The sequence below is a fragment of the Salmo salar genome, chromosome 24 (genome assembly GCF_965601325.2).
Source record: "Salmo salar chromosome 24, fSalSal1, whole genome shotgun sequence".
Taxonomy (NCBI): Eukaryota; Metazoa; Chordata; class Actinopteri; order Salmoniformes; family Salmonidae; genus Salmo; species Salmo salar.
In genome coordinates this window covers 5,797,987-5,815,485 of record NC_138314.1, presented here as the reverse complement: position 1 = coordinate 5,815,485, position 17,499 = coordinate 5,797,987, and the positions used below count along the sequence as shown (strand labels likewise).

Sequence of the window (17,499 nt, the reverse complement as noted above, 5' to 3'; positions counted from 1 at the left end):
TGAATGTTGACCTGTTTAAAGGTCTTACTCTCGTCGGCTACGGAGAGCGTGATCACACAGTCGTCCGGAACAACTGATGCTCTCATGCATGCCTCAGGGTTGCTTGCCTCGAAGCGAGCATAGAAGTGATTTAGCTCATCTGGTAAGCTCGTCACTGGGCAGCTCGCAGCTGTGCTTCCCTTTGTAGTCTGTAATAGTTTGCAGGCCCTGCCACATAAGATGAGCGTCAGAGCCGGTGTAGTACGATTCAATCTTAGCCCTGTATTGGCTCTTTGCCTGTTTGATGGTTCGTCGGAAGTCATAGCAGGATTTCTTATAAGCTTCAGGGTTAGAGTCCCACACCATAAAAGCGGCAGCTCTACCCTTTAGCTCAGTGCGAATGTTGCTTCTGGTTGGGGTATGTACAGTCACTGTGGGGACAACGTCCTCGATGCACTTATTGACAAAGCCAGTAACTAATGTGGTGTACTCCTCAATGCCATCGGAAGAATCCCGGAACATGTTCCAGTCTGTGCTAGCAAAACAGTCCTGTAGTTTAGCATCGGCTTCATCTGACCACTTTTTTTATAGACTGAGTCACTGGTGCTTCTTGCTTTAATTTTAGCTTGTATGCAGGAATCAGGAGGATAGAATTGTGGTTACATTTACCAAAATGGAGGGCGAGGGAGAGCTTTGTATGCGTCTCAGTGTGTGGAGTACAGGTGATCTAGAATTTTTTCCCCCTCTGGTTGAGCATTTAACATGATAATATTTGATTATTTACTTATACAGCTGACTGAGTGCAGTCTGAGTGCCAGCATCTGTCTGTGGTGGTAAATAAACAGCCACAAAAAGTATGGATGAAAACTCTCTTGGCAAATACTGTGGTCTACAGTTTATCATAAGATACTCTACTTCAGGTGAGCAAAATCTAGAGACTTCCTTAGATTTTGTGCACCAGCTGTTGTTTACAAATATGCACAGACCCCCCCCCCCCCCCCCGTAAGATACGGTGGCAGAAACATTATGTACAAAATAAGTTACAAACAACGCAAGAAAAAACACATAATAGCAAATTGGTTAGGCGCCCGTAAAACTGCTGCCATTTCTTCCGGCGCCATTTTAGGTATACTTCACACAGGAAGCAGTGCAGGTCCTAATCGAGGCACTTGTAATCTCCCGTCTGGACTACTGCAACTCACTGTTGGTTGGGCCTTCCGCTTGTGCCATCAAACCCCTGCAACTTATCCAGAACGCTGCAGTCCGCCTGGTTTTCAACCTTCCCAAGTTCTACCATGTACCCCATTCTTCTGCACACTCAACTGGCTTCCAGTCGAAGCTCGCATCCACTACAAGACCTTGCCTACAGAGCAGCAAGCGGAACTGCCCCACCCTACCTTCAGGCTATGCTCAAACCCTACACCCCATCCCGAGCACTCCGTTCTGCCACCTCTGGTCTCTTGGCCCTCTCACCAGCTCCTGCTTAACCCAGTCCAAGCTCTTCTCTGATATGTCACCCCAATTGTGGAACCAACTTCCCCCTGAAGCTAGGACAGCAGAGTCCCTGCCCATCCTCTGAAAGCACCTGAAACGCTACCTCTTCAAATAGTATTTTAAATAAATCCCCTCCTCAACCCCCCTCACCCAACAGTTAGTGAATGCAATAACTGATCAAATGTGTCCTCATTTCTGAGTTCCAAAAACAGATGGACAGTGCATGAGGTCAGAGTATGACAAGCAGATTAATTTCAGTTTTTACACCAGATGCAACTACGTCTGTTTCTTTTTAGTTCTAGATCATGATGTTTGTTCAAGCCGTCTTAGCATTGAGGATGTTACTTTATGGTTACTACTACAGGTATACAGCTATCATTTCCAAACAGCTCTGATCAGGTACTTCTTAAATCAAATGTTGTGATACAGTGTTTGAGAACAATCAACAGTCAACCCAGGAAACATTATGGGAAATAATTTTCAGCCTCAATTATCTTTCAAAAAACATCTGGGGCCACACAGGCTATTTTCCCATTGTATAAGCTCTGTTATATTCAGTCTCATACCTGTAGCGGGAGCACCACGAGGGCCACACAGATGAGAATGACCACCAGCAGCTGAGAAGGCCAGATATGAGGTGTGACGTCACCATAGCCCACCGTAGAGAAGGTGACAATGCAGAAATACAGAGAGTTGAACAGAGTCAGGTTCTTTCCGGCCCTCTCTAGATGCTGGATACCACACGCCCTGGAAGGAGGAGAGGGATTTCACATTTAGGGGGCAACATTTTGCACGAGGTAGTCTTGCGAGCATAGACGCTCAGTGCTCAATATTGTACGTTTCTGAATCTGTATTATGGAGAACCACTAGAACGCTGGAACTAGGCTTTGCATGAGGAAATAGCAGTGTGCTTATGTAACCGATGTGAAATGGCTGGCTGGTTAGCGGTGGTGGCGTTTCAATCGGTGACGTCACTCGCTCTGAGACCTGAAGTAGTTGTTCCCCTTGCTCTGCAAGGGCTGCGGCTTTTGTGGCGCGATGGGTAACGATGCTTCGTGGGTGTCAGTTGTTGATGTGTGCAGAGGGTCCCTGGTTCAAGCCCAGGTTGGGGCGAAGAGAGGGACGGAAGCTATACTGTTACACTTATTAGAATAAGGATAGATTTAATTAAAATATGGATACGTTGAATTAACAAAGAGAAAGGTGAATTACACTATCATGTAATGATAGTAGGGTGATGAGTCAATATGACCTACTCATTTCTACCGGCTTCATTACCGATAATATTTCAGAGGCTTTGGCATACATCTACATTGAAATTCAGCCTGGCAGATTAAGGATCAAAATCCTACTTTCCCCATGATCAATGCACCACAACACTTCTGCTCTGATCTGTGTAATCAGTGAGAATGATACCATTGATTCTGCTGTCTGTTCTGACTGACTTCCTCAGTTAGTTCTCTGTATTGGATAATGACATGTAGAGGTCGACCGATTAATCAGGGCCGATTTCAAGTTTTCATAACAATCGGTAATCGGTATTTTTGGCCACCGATTTGCCGAATGACAATTACAACAATACTGAATGAACACTTTTCTTTTACCTTAATATAATACATCAATAAAATCAATTTAGCCTCAAATAAATAATGAAACATGTTCAATTTGGTTTAAATAATGCAAAAACAAAGTGTTGGAGAAGAAAGTAAAAGTGCAATATGTGCCATGTAAAAAGCTAACGTTTAAGTTCCTTGCTCAGAACATGAGAACATATGAAAGCTGGTGGTTCCTTTTAACATGAGTCTTCAATATTCCCAGGTAAGAAGTTTTAGGTTGTAGTTATTATAGGAATTATAGGACTATTTCTCTCTATACCATTTGTATTTCATATACCTTTGACTATTGGATGTTCTTATAGGCACTTTAGTATTGCCAGTGTAACAGTATAGCTTCCGTCCCTCTCCTCGCCCCTACCTGGGCTCGAAGCAGGAACACATCAACAACAGCCACCCTCGAAGCATACTACTCCAAGTCTCAGAGCGAGTGTCATCACCGATTGAAACGCTATTAGCGCGCACCCCGCTAACTAGCTAGCCATTTCACATCGGTTACACCAGCCTAATCTCAAGAGTTGACAGGCTTGAAATCATAAACAGCTCAATGCTTGAAGCACAGCGAAGAGCTGCTGGCAAACACACAAAAGTGCTGTTTGAATGAATGCTTACGAGCCTGCTGCTGCAAACCATCGCTCAGTCAGACTGCTCTATCAAATATCAAATCATAGACTTAATTATAACATAATAACACACAGAAATACGAGCCTTTGGTCATTGATATGGCCGAATCTGGAAACTATCATTTCGAAAACAAAACGTTTATTCTTTCAGTGAAATACGGAACTGTTCCGTATTTTATCTAACGGGTGGCATCCCTAAGTCTAAATATTGCTGTTACATTCTACAACCTTCAATGTTATGTCATAATTATGTACAATTCTGGCAAATTAATTACGGTCTTTCTTAGGAATAAATGGACTTCACACAGTTCGCAACGAGCCAGGCGGCCCAAACTGCTGCATATACCCTGACTGCTTGCACAGAAGGCAAGAGAAGTGACACAATTTCCCTGTTTATAAGAAATTCATGTTAGCAGGCAATATTAATTAAATATGCAGGTTTAAAAATATATACGTGTGTTTTGATTTTAAAGAAAGGCATTGATGTTTATGGTTAGATTTGGTGCAACGACACTGCTAAATCATCACCCGTTTGGCGAAGTAGGCTGTGATTCGATGAGAAATTAACAGGCACCGCATCGATTATATGCAACGCAGGACACGCTAGATAAACTAGTAATATCATCAACCATGTGTAGTCAACTAGTGATTATGTTAAGATTGATTGTTTTTTACAAGATAAGTTTAATGCTAGCTAGCAACTTACCTTGGATTCTTGCTGCCCTTGCGTAACAGGTAGTCAGCCTGCCATGCAGGCTCCTCGTGGAGTGCAATGTAAGGCAGGTGGTTAGAGCGTTGGACTAGTAACCGGAAGGTTGCAAAAACGAATCCCCGAGCTGACAAGGTAAAAATCTGTCGTTCTGCCCCTGAACAAGGCAGTTAACCCACCGTTCCTAGGCCGTCATTGAAAATAAGAATGTGTTCTTAACTGACTTGCCTAGTTAAATAAAGGTGTATACATTTTTTTTAAATAATAAAATAAATCAAATCAGCCAAATCGGTGCCCAAAAATACCGATTTCCGATTGTTATGAAAACTTGAAATCGGCCCTAATTAATCGGCCATTCCGATTAATCGGTTGACCTCTAATTACGACCAATTTGGCCCATTTTAATAGCGTCACCTTTTTTCAATGTTTCTTACACCTAACCAGATTCTATCAGATCTGTGTGTAATGGGAGGGAACCTTTTTGTGGAATGAGATGCTGCCCATGGTGCCAGATCCATGGAGTTTCAAGGGAAAAGGGTCTGGGATCAGGGAGAACATACCCAGTGAAGACCAGACAGAGAAGGGTGCAGATAAGTATGAGGACCTGGTTGAACATGGCAGAGTGGGTCCTCTGGATGGCACGATGGAGATCGTTCTGAGGAGAAAGAGGGGTAACGGGAGAGTGGGAAGGAGAAAGACAGTGAGAAGGAGTGTTAATATTAAATCGGTTGGTCAGTCAATTGGTCTGCTGGTCAACCAGTCTGTCTGCCTATCTATCTACGCCAGTGTCACGACTTCCGCCGAAGTCGGTCCCTCTCCTTGTTCGGGCGGCGTTCAGCGGTCGACGTCACCGGTCTTCTAGCCATCGCCGATCCACCTTTCATTTTCCATTTATTTTGTCTTCCCACACACCTGGTTTCAATTCCATCATTACATGTTGTGTATTCAACCCTCTGTTCCCCCCATGTCCTTGTCTGGAATTGTTTATTGTACTGCTTGTGCACGTTATGCTGGTGTGTAATGGGTTTTGTTTGCACATTGATTTATTGTTCTGTTTACGGTGGTTTTGTTTATTAAACTGCGCCATTGTAAATCAGTTTTTGCTCTCCTGCGCCTGACTTCTCTGCCGCCAGTACGCACCCCCTACAGCCAGTGGTATTTAAACATTTTCACCGGGCATCCCATTTTTTCTGCCAGAACTTCTGGGGACCCCATTTTTTCACCAAGAACTTCTTGCAACCCCACCCCACCCTAAATCTAATGACACAACCTTAAAAATCGGTACATTTATATTTTTACACCAATAAATACAGTAACCTTTAATTCAATTTTCAAAATGAAAAGAACCCAATAAATACATTTACTTAATAACATTTTATTTTCAAATTATCTTTCTCAAAAACTTGTGTACAGTATATTGTCCCATTTTAATTTCAAAAATATATATTTTGGCAAACCCGACTTTGAATAGCACTGATCTACACCATCTCTGTCTGTTTATTTCTATAGCAAACATATCTGGTTACTTTGATACTGATGCAACCATTCATTAAACATGACCTTTCCTCAGATATACCAGTGGGCATGCAGTCCATGCCACACCTTGTTAAATGTTTCTGCCTGGCTGATTTGCTACCCACCATCTCCCCTCCATTCTCTTCAAGCTACCTACCCACCACGTCTCTTCATTACGTGTTAATGTTTCTGCCTGTCTGACTAGCTACTTCCCTCCAACCTCTCTAGGCTAGATCTGTTCTCTGTTCTCTCTCACAGCACTGGTCTCCTTGGCCCTGGACCTAACCATCTGCCCACAGAGAGATGCTGCTGGCTCTGCCTCAAATCTACACTCATTGACGGTTTGCTTTACTCAATACAAATAGAAACTGGGTGTCTTTTGACTATTTATAACTAGAGAATTTCTACCCACCACTGCTTTGGACTGTCTTCTCACATAATGCAGACAGAGTTTGGCTATTCTACTGGTAGACTACTGTATATAATCTCTTAGAACTGATTCATGTATTGTCACGTGTGCTCCCTCTCCGGCCTCTAGGTCACCAGGCTGCTCGTTAGGGCACACCTGTCACCAGCGTTACGCGCATAACGACACTCAACTGGACTAACCGCTTTGATTACCTGCCCTTTATATGTCACTCCCTTTCGTTTCTTCCCTAGTCGTCATTGTTGCTGTTTCATGTCAGTGCGCTGTTTGTTTCTTGTTTTATTCATTTATTTATTAAATGTATTCACTCCCTGAACTTGCTTCCCGACTCTCAGCGTACATCGTTACATGTATTCCCTGCGAATGAAACTGGTTGAAATGACGTCATTGCAACTAGTTTTGTCCGGTTTTGCCTGCTGCGTTATGGTTATAGCATATACTCACAATCATATTCTCCAGGGCACACTTGGCTAACCAGCAGTTGAGAAACACTGGGATGAAGATGTTTCTCAACGGCGGCCAGAAGATCTGAAAAGACAATTGAATGAGTGAATACTCGAGCCTAGGGCAATATGCACATGTACAGTGTAGGCCTATGCTCCCATCATCAAGTTTCGATACTCATAGTCTTGCGTTACGATACTCCTAAGTCTCGAGAGCCTGAAATCGACACCATAAACACTGCAAAAAGTAATATGTTTGCTAATGGGCCTTGTTTGCTTGTGGAATATGGTGTGTGTGTGTGTGCGTGTGTGTGAGATCAGATAGAAGAAGACTCACAGTAATTATAAATGGCACGGTATTAATCATCTCCAGGATGAAGGAGATCTGGAACATCTGCTCCCAGATATTCCCCTGGAACAAAGAAACAGGGTCAATGCAGTGTAAGCCAAGGCTGTGTATTAATTACAGTAATAGTGAACAGATCAGAACTATTATATTTTATTTAACCTTTATTTAACTAGGCAAGTCATTTAAGAACAAATTCTTATTTACAATGATGGTCTACCGGAGAACAGTGGGTTAACTGCCTTGTTCAGGGGCAGAATGACAGACTTTTACCTTGTCAGCTCGGTGATTCAATCCAGCAACCTTTCGGTTACTAGCCCAACGCTCTAACCACCGGGCTACCTGCCGCCTCGAATGCGAAAATAACTATGATCAATCACACCTGGGTTCAAACACTATTCTAAATAACTTAAAATACTTTAGCTGAGCTTGACTGAGCTTGCCTGGTGCAATGGAACCAATAAAATAGGGACAAAACTGCGAACCCCGCCCATCTGGTAGACTGAGCGTTTGCTCTAAAGTGTTAGCCGTGGCATTAGCTCTGTCTGTGTACTAATTACAGTAATAGTGACTAGGTCCGAATACCAAAACAACACCAATATCGTTGTAGTAATGACAAGCCCTCATAACTTATCATAATAAAAGGATTCATTAAAACAAATGGGGATGGGATCTATCTGCCAAAACAAACTAAACCCAATGTACTTTGTCCTCCTGAAGTAGATCAAACTTCACCTAAATCATCAAAGACACATAGCAAAGTAGCACTTTAATTAATGGGTCATTTAAGGAAATAAAATCAATGTAGGATGGACACCTAATCTTTAATTCATTGGGATTCCAGGACTTTGTTCAATGGGATAGCGTATTAATTATCTGTTCTTCTGGCCCAGGTTAGAGCTAAGTGAAGGTGCATTCACACTGGTCGCTGTAAAAACTTTGCCAGAAAGTTCACCAATTAAATGCAATCTCACACAGACATGCCTCAGGACTGCTCAATGAAATTACTTCCTTCTAGCTTATACGACCCTGACTGAGTACAGCTGAGGTGGCTTACCTTGTAGCTGAGATATGTGAGGAGCATTGCCTCCAGGAAACTGATTAAGGCCACGGTCACCTGGAGCAGAACAGACAGAAGAAACATATTACCTGGGCTGCAATCTAACCAAGGCACCTAGGCAATTCATTACTTGAGAGAGATGTGTTGTAAAGTCGTTCCTGTTCTAAAAACTTTCCGGCTGTAAAATGTTTTCAGTTTAAATGCTGTGTGTTAAGATGCTACGTTTTACTTGGACTCCAGTACCAATAAAGATGACTCTTGGTAGGGTCAAAATTCCAAAATGTTTGGAAAGGCATAGAGGACGGAATCTTGAAATCTGCATGAATTCCTACATTGGTGTCAATGGGAGATTCACAGGGATATGTACGCATATGGGTTCGGCCCAGAGTGATTGTGTGGCTATTGTTGAATGAAAAACATGAGATGCTATGTTTGTGACTCTCAGTCTCCTCTTACCTGTATCGCCCAGACAGGAACCCTTCTGTTCACCCAGAAAATCAACTCCCTTTCACAAGACAAAACAACCTTATTGATTATATAGTATGTACTGTATATTTATTATTATTATTATTATTATTAATATTATTATTATCATCATCATACAAAATTAATTCTCCCTTTCACAAGACAAAACAGTATTATTGAGTAGGCTATAAATACACCATATGGGTTAGACCAGGGGTCACCAACCTTTTTGAAACAGAGCTACTTCATGGGTACTGAGTCATATGAAGGGCTACCAGTTTGATACGCTCTTCTGAAATAACAAATTTGCTCAGTTTGCCTTTAGTTATACGTTATTAATAATGATTAATGATACTCATCTATGTGAAGACACTGATCACGTTAATAATTTCTCACAATAATTATCAACAATGACAATAAGGTGGGAAACAGATATCAATATTCAGCACTTTAATCTCAGTAATTGTTAAATGTTCAGATGATCACTTACATCACTACATTTCATAGGAAAAATGTCCCATTTTCACTAGCCACTGACAAACCCTTTTAACAAATCATGAACTATGTTGCACTATGTTTCAAAAAGTTATCAATTATGTAATGTTAGAAAAATCAACTTATTTTTCAATAAATCTTGTCACATTTTGAACTAATGACCAAATCTGCTGCATTTTTAACACACTTTTAAATTGAACACAATTCTTCAATATTTTAATTCAACTTCGCCATGGCACTGCCATGTTGCCACTGACAACATCTGGTATGTTTCTTTGTTAGTGGGAAGAGTGGCATTGCATGCTGTTCACCAGTGTATTGTAATCTGGTGTGTAACTTGACACTGCAATTGTGAGTGAGTCTTTCAGATGTGCATCAGTGAGGCGTGTTCTGTGTTTGTTCTTGATGAAGTTCATGTCAGAAAACGCTGATTCACAGAGATAGGTTGAACCAAACAGGCTAGCAACCTTCATAGCTGCTGTGCATACTCCACTGCACTTCTCTGTGTCAACAAGGCACCAAAAGTTTGGTGCAGCCTGGTAGGCTTTGAGGTGGAGGTCATTTTGCAATGTTATGATTTCAATCTCCACCTGTCCAGCATCCAAGTTGAACGTTGCACTTAGTTGCTCAGCAAAGAATGTTGTGTCCACATTCATGAAAGGATTGGAAATGAACGACACACATGGCTCAAGCTGATGAAGGTCACAAAACCTATTCTCAAACTCTTGCCCAAGTCTGGGCAAGAGTTTGAGTACTTTGAGTACAGTACTTTTCTGCAACTTTGTCAAATGTCTCAGATGCAGAAGCATTGTCTTTCAGCACCGACTGCACAGAGGGAAAGTGCAGCACCTTTTTTTTCTGTAAATCCACAGAGAAAATGTTCATCTTGGCTTTAAATGCATTTAAAGCACTTATCAGATCAACAACAGTCTTACCTTTGCCTTGCAGCTTGCAGTTCAAGTCGTTTAGTTTCCCAGTAATGTCCGTCAAAAATGCAAGGTCAAGTGTCCACTCTGTGTCCTCTAGCAGTGAGACGTCTTCACCTTTGGACTGCTCGAACTCTTTGATTTCACCCAAAAGTGACAAAAAACGAAGTAAAACTCATCCTCTGCTAAGCCATCGGATTTCTGTGTGTAGCAGCAGGTCACCATATTCAGCTGACATCTCCTCCAATAGCACCTTGAAAATCCTGTGCTGTTTTGCTTTGGAGCGGATGTTGTTTATGATGCCTGCTGGTGAATGATGCAGTGGTAATGCAGAAATTTTGAGAAGTCTGGGTCACTTTTACAGTGAGCGATGAAACCTGTATGTCGGCCGATCATAGCAGGAGCCCCGTCTGTAGTCACCGCTACCAGCTTTTCCAATGGTACCATTTTCTGCACGAAAAACTCCTTCACCGTGTTATAAATGTCAACTCCCCTCGTAGTTGTCTTTAAGGGCAGTAGTGCCAGGAGTTCTTCTCTTGTGGAGAAATCTTCAAACACCATCCGGATAAAAACTAACAGCTGCGCTATACTGCTGCTGTCCACGGACTCGTCGCACTGGATGCTAAACCAGCTGCACTTCGCCAGAAACTGCATTCAGCTACCATCTTCGCTGCGCCCGCTAGCTTACTCTCCACGAGCACTGTTTTTTTTTCGAGCGCACAATACTGACCTTTGAACTAGAGTAGGTCAGAGTTCACCTAAACTTATCTAAACTCATGTATAATCAAAATATTTTTAAGATATTGTCATTTTTAAATATATATAAATGCAAGTGTGATTAAAAAGAATAGCAACAGGATACAATTAAATTTCAGACGCGGCTCACTAGTGAGTTGTGCTATTTTTAGACCAGGCCTGCGGGCGACTCATCTGGTCCCTGGGGGCGACCTGGTGCCCGCGGGCACCGTGTTGGTGACCCCTGGGCTAGACAATACTAATTCCAAAACACCACCTGATAACTATGGAATTAGCTGAGCACATTACAATCCAAAACACATTCAAAGCCCAGGGTCAAGTCAATGTACAGTGACCCTCATAACTTACCAGTTGATTTCTGTGATTTCTGTGGATTCTGCTGTGGCTGTGCTTGTTCTATTCTGACAGTTGACACTGCAAATGAAATGCATAGGAAAGGTGGGGGGAAGGAAGTCATTCAGAGAGTGTGTGTGTGTGTGGTGAAAAATATACCCTGTGGGTAATAGTCACCATCACTCACTCAGTACTGTATGCTGCCATGGTGATGGCCGGGAGGCAGAGGGACTATGTCATTAAGAGCTTCTGGCGGCGGGATACACAAACAAACATATCCTGCTTCCCCATCACTACACTAAGACTGAGAGAAAGGCTGCCCCATCACCAACATCGCTCTTTCAGGCTTTGTGTCTCACACTCACAAATAAAAAACTAATTTCAGTCATAGAAACTCTGAATCTTTTTTTATCTGGACCAAATAGTTCTCTTTTCAACTGTGTGAAAGTTAGATTCTCTGAATCAAACTATACCCACATGGATGAATACCACATTTATCAATCAATAGGAATAAAATACGTAATCAGTAAAGTATGTATGTATTCTGTCTCCTAGCGCCCACACAAGGCTGTATTCACCAGCTAAATGACAAATCACAGTTTAGCATACATGGTGAGTCACTAGTAAGAGGTGAAATAGCAGGACTCTAGTAAGAGATAGATGCAATTGTAGGAGTCTCACCATACTCCAGTGACCTGTTCAGGGTCGTCCAGAGCCACTCTGATGACGTAAAGGGCACACGTCAACAGCTTCAAGGAGAAGTTAAACAGACGGATCCTTAGGCCTGCAGGGGAGCAAACACAATATAACACTAAAGGCCAGATTTACTAAGTAATTGCATTGGGAGCAAATCTGTTCACCTGTTTCCAAGAGGGAATTAAACGATTATAGCTGACAAAGGTCAAATCAAGCTTAATAACTTATTATGGTAAAGAGTAACTGAATTTGTGCTGATTTATCACCTATTAAAAAACGAATATGCTTAATCCGGGCTATTGTATATTAATAAATCTGGATGATGTTTGCAGTAAAGTTTTTGTAATGCAAGACACATTAGTATAGGGATATACTAGTTTAGGAAATGCATTTTTAACTTGGAAACTGACCTCATCCTGGGCCAATGAAATAAGAGGTGGGGACATTTAATCGAATATCCGGATATCCAAGCAGACGTTAGTATTCGATTACTTGAGTGAGTGTTCATTTTCGGAGAACAGAAATTGTAGGCCTATTTTGACAATAAAAAAGATTTGTTATAAATTAAATGATATTATCCTTGTGACATTGTTACCTACCATGACATTTGAAATACTTAATAAAATATATTCTATTTTTATAACCGTGCTGAGCTAATGCTGCACATTTAGACTTCCAGTCAGAATCAGTTCTATCACGGCAAAAAAAATCAGACTTCTTTCATTGTTGCTTTTAGCCAAAAACTACAGAGAAGAGCAGCCAGCCCTCTGTTAATTACCTCTGCCATGTGCATTTGCGGCATTCTGAATGGTCAAGAGTCGAGAGCATTTTTTATTTCAACTACGCTTTACAGATTTCCGAATGTTTTAAAATGATTCTACCTGACAGATGTATCATCTCTCACCTGAACCTGTTAGAGTGCTGCCCTTCTGTATCTTCTCCGTCTGTCTGTGGCCAGAAAAAAGTGATTATATCCGTCTACGGACAGAGCCAGTGATTCTGCCTTACCGGACATCTCTCCTCCCCTGAACCCTATCTGTCTAAGTGCCCAGGCTGTGCTTTCTGCTCTCTCTCTGACCAGTCTAAAGTGACAATATATGTCTATGCACAGAGCCATGACTGACACGGCTTCATGCTGGTCTGGCAAGCCTTCACAACTGATTTACCCCGACTCTTCTTTTTCACACACAGCTCCCAGCAACAACACAGCACAGGTGTCACTGCTTTGAAGTAGGGATTAAAGACAAGGTTCAACAACTATATGGCAACCTGTGGGGGAGGTCGTGTTTGAATGCTGTATGTTGTGGCAGGTATATAAAGCAGTGGAATAGAGGATTAATTATTATGATAATTGGGGAAGAATAACACAACCCAGAGTACGGTGACAGTAAAGTCATTACAACAACACTGTGTTTGCACAAGGCTGAACACACACACACACACACACACACACACACACCCCTTGCCTGGCTGCAGATACACATGTAAGTCAGAGGATGGTGCTAGTTGCTTTACAAAGACAATTTTCATTTTTAAATCATCCAAGCCTGCCTGCCATTGAATCTCTTTGCAATATAAACTCACCAGGGGACCCAGTTACAACATCGACGCTTCACAATGGTTCTAAACTGAACAGGCCAAAACAATCATTGTAAATGGCTTGCTGGCTCAGCAGTAGGCTCTATACAGGTTGGATTTGCATGACATTTCTATTTGGCCCTGATGCTTTTTTTCTATAACAGATGGGAAGTTGCTCAGAGATAACGACTACTACATTGCAAACAGTAACAACATACTGCAACCACACACACACACACACACAGACCTAAGATTGATGTCTAACACACACATTGTGCATGGCAAGTTGGACAGATATGTCAATTTTAGAAAGCCTACTGTACCTTATGTCCTAATCAGAAATGATAATACCTTCTCCCTCAACAAAAAACCTAAAGTATTGTCCTCCTTTCACACTTACATGGTGTGTAGATACAGCACCATGTGTCGCGACAACTAATTGAAAACCCTGACTGGAGCTGAAATTGCATATGCAATGCACCTTATCACTTAGATTAAAGTTATTATCCTTCTCGTTTCCAGGTCTCTGACTTCCTTGTTATGTGACAGTACTGTACTTCTCTGTGCTGTAATCTACTTACTTGACCTTTGGTTTTTGATGAAGAACAGCTTGAGCCTCTCCTTGAAGGTGTTTTCATTCACATAGAACTCCACCTGCACCCTGGACAGAAGAGAGACAGTCAGTACAACTACCATGGAAGGTCACATGCATCCATATAGATACAAGGACCATGGTTTTGTGGTTAAATTCTGAATGGTGTCATGATATTAGTGAGTACATGAACTTTATCAAGATGCATTCTGGTGAATACTGGGAAGCTCTGTTTTTTTGTGTATCTGTGACATCCAATGTTGCATTAGAGTACCATATGAGGAATTCAACAGTGTGAGTGAAGGAACATAGCTGGTCCTGGATGGGAGACCAGATGCTGCTGGAAGTGGTGTTGGAGGGCCAGTAGGAGGCACCCTTTCCTCTGGTCTAAATGAAATACCAATGCCACATGGCAGTGATTGGGGACATTGCCCTGTGTAGGGTGCTGTATTTCGGATGAGATGTTAAACAGGTGTCCTGACTCCCTGTGGTCACTAAAGATCCCATGGCACTCGTAAGAGTAGGGGTGTTAACCCTGGAGTCCTGGCTAAATTCCCAATCTGGCCCTCATACAAAACCAGTTCCTTTCATTGATTCTGTTTTCCTGGAATGGGTAGCTAGACAGATAATGCTTAGATTTAAAGAAGTAATACATCGTAATGGCCCCTTTATAGTCTGTTATTACCCACAGTGGTCCAATTACGACCACAAAGTTTAATAAATTATTAAAGAGATGAACAGTAACCATGGGAATTTGGAAACATATATTAGAGGTTGAATATTGTTATACGACAGAGCAATGGATCTGATGTGGCACAACAACACATTGAGAATGCAATCTGTTTTAACATCAATGCCTTCCCTGTCTGCAGGGATGCAAATTGGTGAGGGCCCAAAAAGGTGACACTTTTTTGTTGTTGCACTGAAACATGCAAAAACAATCCCTGCTAGGGGGAAATGCAGGTTAACTAATTAAACAACAAAGAATATGATCTACATGATCAGTCTCTGTGTGAAAAATAAAGTGGTTCATGTGAACCTAACTCACAGCTAAAAAATGTAAAGAAAGCAATCCAATGTTATTTGTTGCCTAGACTTTACTGCAAATGACACTCAAATCTTGAGAGAAAAAAAACAATACACTAATATTGTAGTTAGCCATGACAGCCTTTATAATAGAACACATGTGACCACACACATCTAAATATTGCACTTGGGGAAAAAACATCTTAATTTAAAGTAGAAATAGAATTAAAAAAACAGGCATTCTATTTTTGCTCTATTAAACTGCCCACATGTGTGCAAAAATTACATTCACTGAGTAAAAAAAATGTAATAACACCCCCTCACTCAAACGTGTTACTGTCAAATTCAACACAACAAAAGCAATATCTTTGGGCTACACATTATTACATTGTACACTTTCTGCTTGTAAGAGGGAAAGTGTGTGGTGTTCCTTTCACCTCTATGTTGGCATCCAGCTTAAGCCAGGCCCAGCTCCAGCTCCACTTCATCATCCCTGAATCCACTTGTTTAACAAGCAACGCCTCATTTTCACCTAATTCTCTCATTCAAAAATTAACCACATAACGTTACTTTAGAGGAAAAACATCAGTTCACAGATAGTTCGTTAGCTAGTTAGTTAACATTTCACACAGATTGCCAGGGTCCAGTAAGCAACTAACGAGTTATAACTTGAGGAAAGGCAAGGAGTCGTATACGAGTTAATGCTAATGCGAATTGGTTAGCAGCCAGCTAATTTTCACACCATGAACTAAATTATTTGATCAGTTAAAGTTGGCAAATGTTGCTCAACATTTCTCTGGCTAGGTAACGGAGAATTCAATCCAGCTAGCAAGATACTTAATGCTAACAACACTTGTTCCACCACACTTTGTCCCTCACCTCAAACTTTTCAAATGCCAGCTGTTTTTCTGTTATAGCTCAAAAAGTACGCTTCATCACATTCTCAACACCCGTCTCTGCGGTCAGGCTTCTCACCTACCTCTTCGTATCGTTCAGGGGACGAACAAACTGCCTTTCCTCTCTCCCGCTGTCTTTCCAGAGTGCGCACTGGATGACGTAAACTAGCAAATTGGTTGTCTTTTCTCTCTCTTTCTTCTGTTATGTGTACGATTGGATGAGCCTTGGATGATACAAAGCCCCCCCAAAAAAACGATTCTCATCGGATCTACACGAAGCACATAGCACACATATTTTGGATTCAAAAAGGCGAATTTCGCCGAAAGGTGACTAGTTTGCATCCCTGCTGTCTGGAAGAACCGTTACCTGTCTGTTGAAATGTGTGGCATTTAAGCTACACGCCACATTCATCTTCAATTTGACACTCTGATAGCTATGGAGTGACATCGTTTCCGGTGGAGGATTTGAACAGACCTTAAATAATGTATTTCTTTAAAGTGTAATGGATCCTCCTACTTATTTCGCAGCCTTGAGCATAATTGTTCTCCCATGATGCAATTTAAAACCACATATCCTACATCCTTAGGGAGCCTAGAATTTACCCTAACAGCTTACACACATAACTGTATGTGGTTTAATAACTTAGGAACATCAATAAATGAGTCATGTTGACTTTCTGTGATTGTTCCTCCAACTTATTTCTTTATTTTACACCGACCACCTTGAGCATTATTTTGATCTACTTCTTCTCCCATGATGCAATTTGCTAAGCCACCCCCTTAGTAGGCCTACAATACAATTTATCCAAGGAAGTTACATACTGTACTAGTGTGAGAAGTTCAGTAATGTAAGAAGTAGGAACTCTCATTAAGTTCAGTCATATGTTGATTATAATGCATATTACCTAATGATCAACACATTACATAGCTGTGGCTCCTATATGTAGAAAGCTTTGTTGTGGTGCGAATAATTTTAGTGTACTAAAAAAGGAAGAGGCGAATGCAGTATTTCTGGTGTTCCCCAGGGTAGCACATCCCTACCCATCCTTTCCTGTGTGTGACATCCTCAGAGACGAGAGGTTCTTAATATTTATATCCTGCACTGTTAGAAAGAAGGTTCTGGATAGAACCACCAAGGGTTTTATGCACGCTTCATATATATCACCCTGAAATTGGTTCCATATGGAAACAATTTTTGTTCAGTGAAGAAGAACCCCTGGGGTTCTGATCAGAGAACTCTACAAAACGGTTCTATATAGAACCTTTAGGGGTGTCATATATGCAGCAAGCACTATAACCTTTATTGGTTCTATCCAGAACCTTTTTTTCTAAGAATGTGCACTCTGATTGGTCCCTCAGCTATTCCATGTATTCCAATTGGACTCTCCTAATCCATCATGTCATGAATAAGTAAAACAGAAAGGTGTAGTCACTGTGATTTATGGATCACCCATGTGGTACCACTTATTCATAATTGACAAGCTAGTCACTCTAAAAATATATATTTCATCCTATACAGTTGCATAA

The 17,499-nt window shown here is 41.4% G+C and overlaps 1 protein-coding gene across 1 annotated transcript in view; it reads right to left on the bottom strand.

Moving 5' to 3' along the window:
- kcnt1b (potassium sodium-activated channel subfamily T member 1b) overlaps window positions 1-17,499 on the bottom strand; it is an 88,386-nt gene that overhangs the window by 44,628 nt on the left and 26,259 nt on the right. The window contains exons 3-11 of the mRNA XM_045706785.2: window positions 14,040-14,119; window positions 11,866-11,968; window positions 11,200-11,265; window positions 8,666-8,714; window positions 8,207-8,266; window positions 7,141-7,215; window positions 6,805-6,888; window positions 4,979-5,073; window positions 2,040-2,220 (exon numbers count right to left, since the gene is read on the bottom strand). Of these exons, the coding sequence (XP_045562741.1) occupies window positions 2,040-2,220; window positions 4,979-5,073; window positions 6,805-6,888; window positions 7,141-7,215; window positions 8,207-8,266; window positions 8,666-8,714; window positions 11,200-11,265; window positions 11,866-11,968; window positions 14,040-14,119 (793 nt within the window). The remainder of the gene's footprint in view (window positions 1-2,039; window positions 2,221-4,978; window positions 5,074-6,804; window positions 6,889-7,140; window positions 7,216-8,206; window positions 8,267-8,665; window positions 8,715-11,199; window positions 11,266-11,865; window positions 11,969-14,039; window positions 14,120-17,499) is intronic.